General features: G+C 53.4%; 6 protein-coding genes across 6 annotated transcripts; 3 read left to right on the plus strand and 3 right to left on the minus strand.

Annotated features, from left to right (window-relative positions):
- Positions 1-2604: 2604 nt before the first annotated feature.
- On the plus strand, positions 2605-4520 carry rfeD (putative transcription factor RfeD; the record flags this gene model as incomplete). The annotated part of the gene is made up of 5 exons (XM_025631125.1): positions 2605-2727; positions 2939-3107; positions 3145-3314; positions 3401-3805; positions 3855-4520. The coding sequence occupies 5 exons, from the start codon at positions 2605-2607 to the stop codon at positions 4518-4520; spliced, it is 1533 nt and encodes a 510-aa protein (XP_025495287.1).
- A 110-nt stretch (positions 4521-4630) lies between these two features.
- BO82DRAFT_199149 (uncharacterized protein) lies at positions 4631-5042 on the plus strand. The gene has a single exon (XM_025630587.1). The coding sequence runs from the start codon at positions 4741-4743 to the stop codon at positions 4948-4950; it is 210 nt and encodes a 69-aa protein (XP_025495288.1). The 5' UTR covers positions 4631-4740; the 3' UTR covers positions 4951-5042.
- BO82DRAFT_351447 (arginase family protein) lies at positions 4959-6128 on the minus strand. The gene has a single exon (XM_025634424.1). The coding sequence runs from the start codon at positions 6031-6033 to the stop codon at positions 5134-5136; it is 900 nt and encodes a 299-aa protein (XP_025495289.1). The 5' UTR covers positions 6034-6128; the 3' UTR covers positions 4959-5133.
- A 155-nt stretch (positions 6129-6283) lies between these two features.
- Positions 6284-8716, plus strand: BO82DRAFT_199151 (homeobox domain-containing protein). Its single transcript, XM_025630588.1, has 2 exons — positions 6284-8528; positions 8585-8716. Exon 1 carries the CDS (start codon positions 6534-6536, stop codon positions 8385-8387), a length of 1854 nt encoding a protein of 617 aa, XP_025495290.1. The 5' UTR covers positions 6284-6533; the 3' UTR covers positions 8388-8528; positions 8585-8716.
- On the minus strand, positions 8717-9999 carry BO82DRAFT_199152 (uncharacterized protein). Its single transcript, XM_025630589.1, has one exon. The coding sequence runs from the start codon at positions 9767-9769 to the stop codon at positions 8990-8992; it is 780 nt and encodes a 259-aa protein (XP_025495291.1). The 5' UTR covers positions 9770-9999; the 3' UTR covers positions 8717-8989.
- A 1147-nt stretch (positions 10000-11146) lies between these two features.
- BO82DRAFT_399040 (uncharacterized protein) lies at positions 11147-11574 on the minus strand (the record flags this gene model as incomplete). Its single annotated transcript, XM_025639076.1, has 2 exons — positions 11147-11155; positions 11206-11574. The coding sequence occupies 2 exons, from the start codon at positions 11572-11574 to the stop codon at positions 11147-11149; spliced, it is 378 nt and encodes a 125-aa protein (XP_025495292.1).
- Between the last annotated feature and the right edge of the window lie 2838 nt (positions 11575-14412).

The raw sequence follows: 14412 nt of genomic DNA on the forward strand, positions 1-14412 counted from the left end.
GGGTTACCTCCAACTACACTACACTTTACTTGGACGGGAGTTCTCCGTGGAAGTCAGAGGGAATCTTCTGTAACCTCTATCACCATGGATCGTCGACTAGATAGTTTATCCGTGGTTGGTGACCTCGATAAGATTACTCTCTCTTTCCCCCGTGGTTCCAGCATCCTGAGTTATGCTCTCTCTGGTCCAGAGCTGAGCTGGGCCGGGTTATGCAGTAGCTGTCGTAAACCCCAAGAATGTGAGGAGGGGGGTTCCACCGGCATTCCCGAATTGCTGGTCGGCGATTACTGTATTGTACCGTACTGTACCGTATGCTAATTTCCGCTAGACCCGTTCCAAGTAACCGGGCCGTCGACCGACGATGGCTGGTGGAAATTTTTAGACCAGCTGGACCATGTCATGGATCTTAAACTAACTCTCTTCGCTTCAGAGTGTAAAAGGAGAAAAGCAAAAACTTTGGGGTTGAATCGCACGGATCACGAGTGATGAGTTAGTGCTTTGCGAGTCCTCTGAATATATGAAGTCTATGTCTTGTGCCAACTGCCAATGCTTGAAAATGGGCAAAATCGGAACGGCAGAGGCCATTCAGAGGGGTTCCTGCTGCTCATCCTTGAGCTCCGGTACGGTCAGGTAATAGTCACGAAGACCGAGGCTGAGCTACAGAAAAAGTCTAAGTGTCACATCACTTACCCTCACCCACGCATTTACTATCAGGCGGGCAAAGGCCCTTTCGACTTTGACTTGACTCGACTCGACTGGAACTCATGCTTGTCGGAGAACAACCGCTCCCCTTTGTTTGCCGTTACAACAGCAGAAAGAAAAATAAGGAGCAGGTCGAAGCTTCGGATCGAGCATCCCAGCTCGAGACTGGTAATTTCCGCGACAAGACAGACAGAAACTTCCCCCATCCATCCATGTCGTGCGTGCGGATATCGCGCTGTCCCACATTTAGCTTAGCTGCGACAGCAACACTTATCGATAGGCGCTATCGGCATCAGATACCCTCTGGCGTCCAGCTAGTCTCGGACGGGGAGGAAATCGTAATACATAGCTAGTACTCAATACCAGGATCATTGTTGGCACATGCTGTACTACCGGCATTACCAGGGCGATAATAAAACAAAATTAATGCCTCATAGGGGATTGCTCGAATGAGATTCCAGTCAGCTAGTCAGACAGCAGACTACTAGAGGAAAAGTAATGCCGCCGAGAGCTGCTACCGTAGTATGAGGAAGGGAGCTTTCCTGCTTATCCAGCTGGAGCTTTTTATCGTAGTTCCACTTTAAACCTCGCCCAGCAGCAACAGCAGCTTCCTCTGGATGTGTATTGGTTTGCTATAAGCTAGACATTCAGAAACAACGCATAAGGTAGTGACTGGTATATTAATGATTTCGTCCGAGTTCTCTTTTGCCTCTCTCTTCCTCTTCTCGATTTCTCCTCATCTTCATTCTCTTGCTTTCTTGTGATTATCCTTCCCACGGTCCGGAACTTGAAATGCTTATCGTGCCACCGACAGAGCATCTGTGAGACGCTTATCCCACCTTTATCGAGGGTTTGACAACAAATCCACCGAAAGGGAACCTTCTTTGTTCCACTTATCGCCGGCTCCGTGGGTTTTCTGGATTGTTCATTAATCCTGGACAACCACCCTCTCGGCGAACACAAGCGCTCTGTGAGCCACGCGGTCGGAGAAACCAGCATTGCGCCCATTGCAAGCGCAAGCACTGCTCTGCCCTGCTCTGTTAGCTCGGTAGCTACCTAGAACTTCCGTAGCTAGCAAAGCATTTGCCATCTGTTTCGCCTGTTCGATTTAGCTTTTCATTACTTACTGTACGTATGATTACTGACTGTACCACTGCAATACCTTCCGTTCCCACTTTTTTCGCCTTTCCTTCTCAATTTTCCTTCTTTTTTTCAATTCCCTTTTTCTGATTTCTTTTTTGGACTCTTTCTCCTTTTGCTTAAAGTGGATATTTGCTCTCCCCCAATCCTTTGCCTGTCAATTGTCCAGACTGTGTGCCACTAGCCTGTTTTAGGCCTAGTGGATCAGTGAAGCTCCTTGACTTTCTCCCCCTCCACTGCCACTGCTTGTAGTGCTGCTTCCCATACTTACTACCTTACCTGCTTGCCTACTACTACTACTTTCTTCATCCCTTCCCTTCTTCTTGCTGCTGCTGCTGCTGCTTCTGCTCTATGAGAGATTGATTGCATTAGTTCGACCCCCATTCTCCGTTGATCCAACTATCAGTGCTACTTACTGGTCTTGGAAATAGAAGCTAGAGCAAGTGGTAGTCTAGCAGGCGTCCGCTTGGCCATTACTCATACTGTTGCAATACTCTTTTTCTTTCTTTCGCCGCCCTCCGTTGTTCTCTTTCTTCCATCATCCCGTTTCGCCTCTCCAGTTGACTAGACTTGCTCGAGCTTCTGCAAACAATCTGCTGGGTTTTTTTTTCTGGTCGCAGCAGCTGATGTCGCCTTGCGGAGATCTTCCAGATTGAATTGACATTGCCCTGAAAATCACAGCCTGTGTGCCTTGCCTTGTGTGTGCTGGTGCTTGAACCTCCTTCCGACCAACCCACCCCACGCCGCCGCCCGAACGGATCCATGCAGACCATGCCGCCCCGATCATCTTTAACTAGTTCGTTCTCTGTCACTGACGCCAATAACGAAGTGGTTTGCCCTTTGAAAAACAATGATGGTTCCAATTGTCGCAAGAGATGTCTGGGAGTAAGTTTCTATTCTTCTATCTCTTTGTGTTCTTCGTCGCCGTGCTTCTTCCTCGCTCTCCCCGCCGATCGGGGCCCCACTTTTTTATGCAGTGGACAGCAAGCGCCATGCAAAATGAGGAGGGGCAGCTGCTGCGAAATTCGAGAAAAAGGGACGAGCTGGGATAAACGAGACTGTCATGGCCGCATCTAACCGGTTGTTCTTTGCACAGGAAAAGCGTTATCGCTCCATGCAGGAGCACATTCGCCGTGCTCACCCCAACCATTACATTCCGAAGCTCCCGGCTACCGAGGAGAGCTTTATCTTGATGGTGACAACCCCACCCGACCAGCGTGCTCACCTGTCTCCCCCGAAACCCGCTACTTCTCGACGGCGCAATGGTTGGTTGATACTCTTGGGCAGATTGGGGATATTCAGCAGCTGACTGGGAAGTAGATCTGGCTGATCGCGACATTTATGTTGCCGATGCTGGCTCCCCCGCAACCCCGCGGGGTATCGATGAAGCCCATCCGGCCGCTGCCACCGCAGCCGTCGCCTTGGCCCAATTGCACCACAACCGCTTAGCATCTGACTGGGATACAGACATGGTATGCTATACAGACTACTCGTTTGCGGATTAAGCAGGGAGAAAAAGCGGTTGCGAAAAAATCAGACATTGACTGGTCCGTCTCAGGAAACCCAATCGGACAATGACCGGGACCGGATCCGCTCCGTCGAATTGCCGTCACTGCGCGAGCATTTCAAACAAGAGTCATTGCCTCCATTTCCCGCGGCTCGCCCTCGAGAGCTCCTGCCTTCCATTTTGACACACTCGCCGCCCGGGCGCTCTTCGACGTTGCCTCCCATCCAACGTAGGGACAAGCTGCCTCGATCTCGCAAGTCGTCGATCTCTGGGGCCCGCAAGCCGAAACACGAGCGCACTAAATCGAAGGAATACGGACGACGTCCGAGTCTAGGAGATCGCAAGGCGCTTTCTGCCGAGCCACAAACTGCAGCTTGGGCGCAGGGTAAGCGTTGGGAGGACCTCATAGAGGCTGCTACTTCCGCGACAGAAGCAGATGACGAACACCAGTCTGATGTAAGTTGATCTTGGGATTCTCGCGGGTTACGTTTCTAACTCTTACTAGGTCGGCCGGTCGCCTACGATGCCGCCTCTCATCTCCAACATCACCTCGGCTCCTGCGGGTAACAACCGTTCTTCGCTACCACCCGCATTCCAAACTCCCACTGGACTACCCCACCCGACATCCTACCGGCCTTTCCCCCACCCCTTCGCGTCGCCTATGCACAAGTCCATGACCCCGCCGCCATTTGATCGCAACCGCGACAGTGACTTGGAGCCATTCCCGTCCATCGAGTCGTCCATTGACTCGGCTTCGTCGACGTCGGGCAAGAATCATTCCTTCTCCAGTCACCTCGCGCCTTCGATCAACTCGGATTTCAGCCCAGTGTTGAATATGTTTCCCTCTGCGTCGCAACGGCAACACCATCGGTTCTCAAATCCCACCCCGGCCTCTTACCGTAGCAAAGAGATTCAGATCTACTGTGCCAGCTGTAAGCGGCCTTGGGCACTGAGTGAATGCTATGCCTGCACGGAATGTATCTGCGGAGTTTGCCGGGAGTGTGTCGGGATGTTCATCACCAGCCCCCCTGCATCCTTCCGGAATGTGACGTCCAGCCCAGGGAGCGCGATGTCGCACGGGCCGACCAGCTATCCTAACCACCCGCGCGGCTGTCCTCGATGCCGCACGGTCGGAGGCAAATGGAAAGCCTTCCAACTTGATTTTAGGTGATCTTCATGATTCGAATGGGCGCCTCCGCTGCGCTCTTTTGACAACTTTATGTTTTACGGATGTTACGAATAATGGCTTTTGAGGGTTCGTGGAAACTCAAGTTACGGTACAATGACATGACCATCAAGACACAAGAATGACCGTGCATGCGGGCAACGACTACATGAATTGCCCTTGAACTGCTGAAAATATACTAACCAGTCGCGGAACGGCCTGGCCGATGATCCACCTCACGGCTGCTCCCCGAAAACTCTTAACGAAAAGCTGGACTTTTTTGTTCTGTATGTTGGTACAATTCCGCTGGGTGCTTTATATACACCACCGTTGGAATTTTGTGATGTTTTCATGCCATGGCAACACGATTGGCTTTCTATACTATTGGCGTTTGTTACCTGGATACAATTTTTTGATGATATTATTTGGACAATGATATAAAACTCTGTTGGGATATCTACAGTGGCTAGTTTTCCTTTCGCAACAACCTGCCTGATTCTTTCTTCTGTATTCAGGAGCACGGTTCCCTTCAATTCCAGCTCTGTCTTGTGGTGCCAGCATATGTGGAAAGTATCCGGGTCAAAGTCCCTGCAGGATTTGCTGCGGCTGCGTGCGTGCTTCAGATCTTGGATAGAGCTCCTGTGTCCAGAAGAGATTGAACAAGGGCTATAATTGCTCCAACTGCAATTTCAGCAATCTTGTCACCGTCGCCTGCATCCGGATCAAAAGAACATACGGTCAGCGACCGAGGGGTCGTCTTCTGCGGAACCAGTTCCATGCAAGCGATCAGATCCGATTCAAATAAGCCACCTGGAGATGGGTAGTCATTGACTTTGCCATACGAGTCATCCAAGACATCTAGATCCAGATGAACCAACACCTGGCCGTACGCTCGTTGCTCCAGCTGGGTCTTCAGCTCCCTCGCGAAATCGACTTTGCTCTCTGTGCTCCCCCAGATGGCCTGCATGCCCGCCTCGATCACCCGCTGCTTCTGCACTCTGGTCTGATCTCGGAGCCCGCAATACAGGAACCGCCGATTGAGGTCCACCGGCTTGAACCCAGGCACGCTGTTCATCAGGGTCTTCCAGCTCTCCCCACGCAGCATGGACAGGCCCATGGCATCTAGATAACCATTTTCGTTCACGTCCGGCGAGTCTAGATCGTCGTGGGCGTCGAAATAGACGTAGGCCAGGTCGTCCACTTGCAGCCCACAGGCGACCGCGGCGCTGGCCATGCAGTTACCCGACAGGATCAGGGGGAAGCGGCGGTTGGCCACCGACTGGCTAACGGCGGTCGAGATCCGGCGCAGGAGCTCGAAGCTGCGCCCTATCTCGCCTTCGAACTCGTTGACGGGTGGGATCTCGATGAGATGGAAAGCGACACCCAGGCGGTGGAGTTCTTGCTGGAGTCCCAGGGAGAGGATGCGGTGGGGACCGTTGCCGACGCGGTGGTCGCGCAGGCCGACGTGGTAGGGAGAGAGGATGATGTCAATTGCTTGGGGGCACAATGTAGCAGCCATGATGCTGTCACGGGACTCCAGGTAGGTTTCTCGGTGATTGCTTGTGTGGACGGTGACTGTATAATACAGCTGGTTATCAAGCCGTGACGGATAGCTGGTAGCTGCTTTTGAGGTGGATGGAGACTCTCATCCTTCCTCAAGTCTTAAAGATTGAGAGACTCTTATCTTCCAAGCACTCCAAGCACCTCCATACACCTCCATACACCTCCATACACCTCCATACGCCTCCATGCACCTCCATGCACCTCCAAAGACCCCCAGCCGGTCCTGCTTATATAATCCATATGCTTTGGCGGGGTGGCTCGGAGGCCACAACCGATCTGCAACCTCCGGACTAACCGTGTCGGGAGATCCCCACCATGGAGTGACACAGGGCGCCGGTGCCCCACTGGATGTTCGGGTAACGCGTTAGACTCACGCCTTCCGCCTTTCAATTCTTCATCATCATCATCATCATCATCATCATCATCATCCGGCTCTATCTCCCACTTTCCTTTCACATGGCGGAGGATCTAAGCGGTCCTCCTAAATACTGTTCTGATGTTCTAGACCTACCGCCTTTAGATCCCCCAGTGTCCGTTGCGGAGTCTGAAGCATCCCTGCACTTATACGATTCCCTGCTAAGTGCCAACTTAAGTTTCCCTACGGCATCTCTGCCCCCGGCAGGTCCATTCGAGATATGCCCGGTTTGTTATGAGCATGTTTCATTGGCTTCAGCCTGTTCATGCTGGGAGCTCTTCAGCGACACCAACTTCGCGCAAAGCGCACCGGAAGCAGGACAGTTTCTCCACATTTCCCACGATATCGCGGCTTCGAATGATTCCCACGCGGCAGATGATTTCAGATCTTCTGGAGGTCGCTCGAGAAGGAAGAAGAAATACCACCGCCTATCGAAGGAAGCGGTGACAGCCTTGCGGTCATGGCTCTACAACCATCAAGACTATCCCTACCCCACCAAGGAGGAAAAAGATGCCCTGCACCAGCAGACGGGACTCCACCAAGCTCAGATATCCGACTGGTTTAGCAATGCACGACGGCGCACCTTGGTCAGAGGAAGTGCGTCCCAGGCAGTCGGACAACCGGCACCAGCGGCTGATCACTCTCTACAATCGCCCATGGAAAGATGGAAGAATTCCCCGCCAGGCAGTGAGGCGGCTGCGACCTCGGATATAATGCGAGCTTTGGATAGCATAGAACATCCGGATGAGGATGAGGAGAGTGCAGGAGACCCGGCGTCTCAATATGCTTGGTCGAGCCATAGTTCCAGTAGCTCGTTTGTCGTCGGAGCTCCATCTATCAGCACGCTGGGTTATAGCCATTCATCGGGCTCCGATGCTTCCTTGGGCCACCACACACACTATCAGCCTGTGCGACGACCGCCAACTCCCATGAATGGTCGGCTATCTCTGTCTGGTCGTCGCCATCGCCGTCGTCAGAAGCCTCCACGTCCCAACGATTTCCAAGCACATCGCCAAACGAGGGAAGACCGTCCGTACCAGTGCACATTCTGCACCGACTCTTTCCGCGCGAAGTATGACTGGGAGCGACATGAAAAGACTTTGCATCTGCCTGTGGACCTATGGAGGTGCGCCCCCGACGGTGGCATCGTTGCTGTCGATGGAACCCGGACTTGTGTGTTCTGTCAGGCCCCAGACCCGGAGACTGGTCATCTTCTCGACCGACACGACTATTTTGCTTGCCAATCTAGGGCAGACGGGCAACGGACGTTTTCCCGCAAAGACCATCTACGGCAGCACTTGAAACTCACGCACAGTGCGGAGTATCATTCCGGCATCATGGATGGATGGCGAGCATCGCGCACCATTGTCTCCCGCTGCGGGCTCTGTGACGCGACCTTTGCAACCTGGAAAGAGCGCGCGGATCATGTTGGAGCCCATTTCAAGAATGGCGCCGATATGGCGGAGTGGAAGGGTGATTGGGGGTTTGCGCCAGACGTGCAACGGTTGGTTGAGAATGCCATGCCGCCCTATCTTTTGGGTCACGAACGGCGCACAATGGACCCTTGGAAATCGTCCGTTGCGCTGCTGGAAGGCAGCGTTCCCGAACAGGAGGACACACTGGGTTTTTCCTACATGTCGATCGGGAATGACATTCCCAATGCCTTTAACCGCTACACGGATTTACGTCGCGCCCTGATAGATTACATTCATAGTGAGACTGCCGCTGGCATCTGTCCCACGGACGAGAGGCTACAGCAAGTGGCTCGTCAATTTTCCTACGGTGGGAATGACCCGTTGGATCAGACATATGCGGATTATGACCCCTTGTGGTTAGAGGCTGTCAAGCAGGAGGCGGGCCTCGGCAGCAAGCCGTTTGTCCCGGAAACACAATAATAAGAAGCTTTGATGTGCAGTCCGCTCGGGCCACCATGCCTTGAATGAGAAGGTCGATCCACCAATTTGAACGCCAGAGCAGTGAGAAGATGGAAATGCAAATGCTCAGCGATTTTGCATGACGGCTTCCTCGGCCAACAAGTGAGATTTTTTACCTTATTGACTGGAACTAGAAAGCGAGACTAATATTAAAGCAGGAATGTAAAGGGGTTATACCATGCTTTCGAAGGTGATATGCCTCTAAGTGGCCGACTACTTCGCCAACGGTCACTCATGGAAACTCCCAAAGTCTACCCTGCATAGCTCGCGGATGCTCAGTCTCGCACAGAGGATGTCTGATCTCACGGGACGAATACGGCCCCATCTACCGCTTGTTCAACAATCCATCATAACTGTCCTGCAGATGGAAAGACTATACCGCAAACTTTATAATAATGAAACAAAACAACTTTAAATTGGGGTTCCAGCCCCATAACTCCGATTATTTCTCTTCTATGTGCTTCTCAAGATAATGCCTGAAACTCAAGAAAAATCTAGGTGTTAGCTACAGACGGACTGCTGCCCCTTCCTCACTGGTGTGATACCGAGACCTGGGTTGTTGACTAAGCAGGTTCGAGATTCTGGTGGTGATTCGAAAGATGAACAACAAGGTCGAGGTATTTGTCGAACTTGGTTCGGCAGAGTTGACACGTGGGAGGCCAGTGCTGATCCCGATGCTGGTCCCAGCAATGCGCGGCGGCCGCATGGCGGCACAGAAACTCCCCGCCGCAGACGGGGCAGAAGCAGGAAGACGGGTCCGGCTGGCCGTCGCCGGGCGCGGCCGATCCCAGGCCGCAGTCGCAGGAGACTGTGCGTTCCTCGTGGTCCCGCTCGTGATGGCGCCGCACCTGCTGGTGTATGTAGTAGCTCTCCCCACAGATCCGGCCCGTGGACGGCCGGACGAAGGCGCAGATGAGCCGCCCGCTGATCTCGTCGTGCTGGTAGCGATAGGTGGTCCGGGGCCCGATGGTGGTCCTCCGCCGCCGATCGTTGCATTCGGCGGCGATGGCGGCGCGCTCCTCCGGCGCGCGCCACAGCACGCCACACTCCGGGCAGCCGTACGCCAGCGGCCGGCCGTGCCGCCGCTCGTGGTTGCGCAGCAGGTCCAGGCAGTTCACATGGCTCGTCGCCTGGCACCGCGGGCACTGCTCCACGTTCTGGTACTTCTCCATGTCGCACAGGCAGCATTCTATCTCGCCGGCGGACTCCGCCAGAATGAACCGCACCTGCTCCGCGTGCTCCGGGATGTAGTCGGTCGGGTACTCGGCGGCTGTCAGGAGGGCATGGTTGTAGCGGTGGCGGAGGTCGTCCGTCGGGATTAGTCGCTTCCTCTCGCGCGGCATGGCTATCTATCTCACGTCTGGTCGTGTTAGATTATGCGTTCGCTCACAATCTGAGTAGACTATTGATTGAGGCTGATAGCAGGGTTTGGATCGTGAGAAGGGTGTGGAGGGAGCGGGTGATGAGGCTGGGGGATGGGGGCATGTCGCGTGGATCTCTTTAAGTACTCGAGGCCTCGATGCAGATATCCTTTCTCTGAGGGATGGTCTAGGGTAGATCAAGGCTGTGTAGGAGCTGGAACGGGACAGTTTCGTCCGTTCATTGTTGGCTAGATGGAGAATTACCTTTGTTGTTCTGTGCTTAGAGGCAATAGAAGGAGGCATTCGGGTTAGAAAAGGACAACGCCATCTCCTCCTGAGGCTCAATGGAATGGGGTTGTTTTTGTCAAGTTGAAGTTGAAGCACGGAACCTGTATGCATCTGTATCTGTTTCGAGGAAGGGGCTTGTGGTCGTAAGGGTGAATGCTGGGGCTAGAGAGCTGTATGTACAGTACAGCACTGTTGTCCTCGGGCCAGCGGGACAGGCGATTCTCTTCCGCAGAGACCGTGTGGTTGTTATGTCTGTCTAAGTATCAGCGTAGCATAATAGAAGGCTGTAGGTATGAAGGCTTGGAGGGTTGCCTTTGTAGGAGATTTCCGCTCCCGGTGGAAAATCTGGACGGGGGGTTAATGCTTGTGAAGCCCGAGGAGCAGACTGGTTCTGGGGAAGTCTCAGATGTAGTGGAGTGCGTGGCATGGGGATGGTGGATAGTTGACTTGGTTGGACTGGTTCTGATGATGCGTGAAGTGTAGAGATGATGGGTGAGGGTTTCCTAGGCCTTTCTGTGTCGGAAAAAGGATAGGAACCTTGGAGCAAAAGTAGAAATCCTTGGTTTGATGTCAGGTGCTTGTTGATTTGGGGATAACTTTGTGGGGATCAGATGAGACATGCTGTAGTTTCACTTTATTTATCTTGTGGTTTATAGACACGGGGGTGTGTGGGGTAGGATTTGGATATATTAACGGCAATGTGGGGTTTTTGGTATCATTCTTTTTGTGTTGTATTTAGGGCAAGTGAACTTAGAGGGAAGGCTGGTTGTAGGCATGACTGACTTTGATTGACCGGCTGTTTCTAGACATGACGATGCTGTCTGCAAATCGAATGTTCACGGACCCTCGATATACCTTGCAACAAATACCGATCCAGTGATGCAGATGACAGAAGGGTATAGTGGCTGGCCACTTGAGCAGGATTCCTGGTGTAGGTAGGCGGCTGGGCAGTTATGTAGTTACCAAGAGACTTGCCTATAGTCTATAGGCCCGTATACTATCATACTTGACGAGGGAATTGGTTTTGCGGAGAGTGGCTTGCCACTATGTCCTTGGCTTATGCAGAGAAGATCATGATTTCTGTGCGTATCAGCTGGGATTGTGCTTATCTTGCGCAACGGAATCGCCACAGGGTCCAAGATAGCTGTGCCAATCAGAAACCTCGCCCTGCCGTCGGTGCGCCACAGGGTGCCGCACCGCGGGCAGCCGTATACCAGCGGCCGCCCGCGGCGCATCTCCTCGTTGCGCAGCTGGTCCAGGCAGCTCGGGTGGCAGCTCGCCTGGCACATCGGACACTGCTCCTGGTCCGGCCGCGTCCGATTGCTGCGCGGCGCCTCGGGCAGGCAACATTCGAGGCCGGCGGCGTCCGCGCCGCGGATCTGGCGCACCTCGAACGCTCGCCGCCTCAGTTCCTCGGCCGTGTACGCTGCTGCCTCCCGCAGATGCGGGTGGTATTCAGCGTGGTACTCGGCGCTTGCGCTGGCCTCGTCGTCGGACATGGTTCCTCTTACCGTGCTGTTTTCTTTTTTTTTTTTTTTTTTTTTTTTTTTTTTTTTTCCTTTGCTTGACTTTTGGATGTTTAGATCAGGTGCAGCGTGCGCACAATTCGAGTGGGTTTTTGGTTGAGGGGATGGGATATGAAAGTGAGAGAAGAGGACGCGGTGGGAGACATATCGTTGGTGCTCTTAAATACATGAGGTCTTGGTGCAGACTTTCTGGTTTAAGGGTTAGGTGAGGTTGCTTTGCGGGATCTGGAACGGAGGATCTTTGCAAGGTCATTGTTGGTGAGGGAGAGTTACCCTCTTGTGTGTGAGAGAACAGTGAGAGGAGGTGTTTGAGCATAGGGGAGAGTGCCACTTCAGGTTCTGCTGTATATGATCAGCTAAGTAGGCAAATATCTCCAGCAGGGATCGTGTGGTCTTTGTCTATAGAGGATTGGTGCAGGATGAATAGAGGGAATTTCGTCTTGAGGCTCATGGGTCTGGTTCTGTGGCAGGGTCGCGCTAGAGAAATAGGTTAGTGGTGGAGGTTACCGGTCTCTTAGGGGCGGTTTTCATTTACTGTGAAGTGTGTGGTTGGGGGATTGAGCTAGATGCTCGGATTAGTTCTGGGACTGGGATGTCCATGTAATGCGGTAGAGGTCAGAACCCGACTGGTGGCTTTACATTTTCCTTTCAGGAATAGGAGAGTAGTGAAGAGTAACGGATTCTGACGATGCCACCACATTGATTTGGTGATGAAGACCTTCATCTACATAACTTTGCTGGCCAATCGGCTTGTTTCTCTCAGGTGAATTAATGTCAATACCAGTACACTCTCTGTTCTCTTGCGGTTCTTGTCCCGTGTGGCGACGAAGGGAACGAAGCTGTGTTAGTTTGTGGTCTAATTCTTCCTCTACCTTGCGAATCCAGCTTATTACTTGCGGTGGTCGAGAGGAAACTGCGGTTGACAGATAATGCGCACGGGATGTAGCATATACGCATTGCACGTCGCACTGCGCACTGCGCCTGGTGGAATATAATTGGTAGTGGGTAGTAGGGTTGGGTGGAAAGTATGCCTGGGCTGTAGGGTAATGTAGGGCTTCATCTGGTCAGGTGCTATTGATGAGTTCAGAGCTCAGCCACTACCACTACACATTGGCAGCAGTTGTATACTTTTCCGATTGCCTCCAAAATGATAATGAATGTCGAAGGATTTAGCGTCAAGGGCCTGCTGCATTTCTTGACGTATTAATCTTCCTTGCCCAAGATGTGCGTGTGCTGCGAATCGCACCAGGGATGTAGTCCATAGCAGCACAGATCTCAGCATCAGCACATCAACCCCCTCCGGACCACTCGTGCATGGAACGGCTAGCCATCGAGGTGATCGACACCCACCCCTCAGCCAAAGCACGTTTAGCTGCCCCGCTGTCAAATTGGACGCGCATCGGAATCGACGATAAACACCAATGAACCTGTGCCGCAGGAGACGAGCCTAACCAAAAGCCGCAGGGATTGACGGCGGGGAGGGGCTGGCGAACGATGATCGTCGTTCGTCACACATACTTTAGACCCAGTCCCTCCCCACGCAGTGGCTGGACGCGGCGGGCTTGCTGGGCCCGGACAACGAGGAGATGATCCCGTTGGTGTGGGCGGCGTTCTCGCGGCTGAAGCTGACGCGGTATCAGACGGCTGAGTCGCAGGAGAAGGCTGGTGCGTATTTAAGGGTTCATAGGCGGGAGGAACGGGGGCAGAGGGTTAACGGAATGTTCGGTGCGCTGGGTGGTGGTGATGGTGATGATGATGCCCAGGATTTCGAGGAGGTCTGGTTCCCCGGTAATCCATGCTGATATCGGGGGCGGGTTCCCGCGTGGACCGCAGGAGCGCACGCAGCTAAGCCATGTCTCGCTTGTGTGGATGGTGCAGGAGGCGCAGCGGGCTGGATTGCGCTTGAATCGCGGGAAGATGCGGGAATTGGGGGTTTTGAAGGAGGAGGGGCTTGGGGAGGAGTCGTCGCAATTTCAGGCTACACTGGTCGAGTCCTGCACGCAGGGACTACTGCATTCGCCGCTGGATGCTGGCGACGGGATCTCGCGGGCGACGGCCTGGATGTGGCGGTTCATGGAGTGGATTCCCATCCCGCGGGCAGCGATGCAGAAGGACGGCCGGTGGGTGCTGGTTCACTGGCCGCCGCACCGCGGCGCCCCGCGCGATACGCCGCTAGATGCGAAGTTCCACGGCGCAACGATTAGGCGGATGAAGGCGATTACGGGTATCGACCGGGGAATGTGATTGTCGGGAGGAGGGGGCGCAAGTGTCGTCATGCTCCTCGGGGATTTGGGATTGGGGAGTGGGATATTTGCAGCGGTGGTGGAAGTCTGGCCAGGGAAATCTACATGAGGAGATTGCTGGAGCAGTCGTGAGCTGAGAAATATGCCTTTGTATGGGAGAAGATGTGTCATAGACTGGTCCAGCTGTTCCGTATCTCTTTTTTCTTGGGCTTTTTCCCACGAGGAGAGCGAGGTAGGAATGATGCACAAGGATGATATGGACTTGAATCTATCTTACAAATCAAAACGAGATGTCTCACTAAAATCTGACATCCGATCATCCACCCACGGGTCCTACCGCAATAATTGGTTGCCAGGTCTCCATCCCCTGGCGTGTGGCTTGACCTTATCCAGAACGCGCCAAAGACCCTGAGAATCACGGCAATAAGCGTGTTGGGTTCCCGGCCTTAGCCCGGAGACCGGGTCTGTCTGCCTGTTGATTCTCGATCTCCGTCCATGTCCGCGATCTAGGAATATCTAAATATCGCCATTGGATCCATTTCTCTGCCTTCTCATCCTCATACTTCAT

This window comes from Aspergillus uvarum (assembly GCF_003184745.1).
Source record: "Aspergillus uvarum CBS 121591 unplaced genomic scaffold BO82scaffold_8, whole genome shotgun sequence".
Classification (NCBI taxonomy): domain Eukaryota; kingdom Fungi; phylum Ascomycota; class Eurotiomycetes; order Eurotiales; family Aspergillaceae; genus Aspergillus; species Aspergillus uvarum.

Bases quoted from the DNA above. Each gene is read 5' to 3' on its own strand.
- BO82DRAFT_199149 (XM_025630587.1), top strand. From the start codon at position 4,741: ATGATCCACCTCACGGCTGCTCCCCGAAAACTCTTAACGAAAAGCTGG.
- BO82DRAFT_351447 (XM_025634424.1), bottom strand. From the start codon at position 6,033: ATGGCTGCTACATTGTGCCCCCAAGCAATTGACATCATCCTCTCTCCC.
- BO82DRAFT_199151 (XM_025630588.1), top strand. From the start codon at position 6,534: ATGGCGGAGGATCTAAGCGGTCCTCCTAAATACTGTTCTGATGTTCTA.
- BO82DRAFT_199152 (XM_025630589.1), bottom strand. From the start codon at position 9,769: ATGCCGCGCGAGAGGAAGCGACTAATCCCGACGGACGACCTCCGCCAC.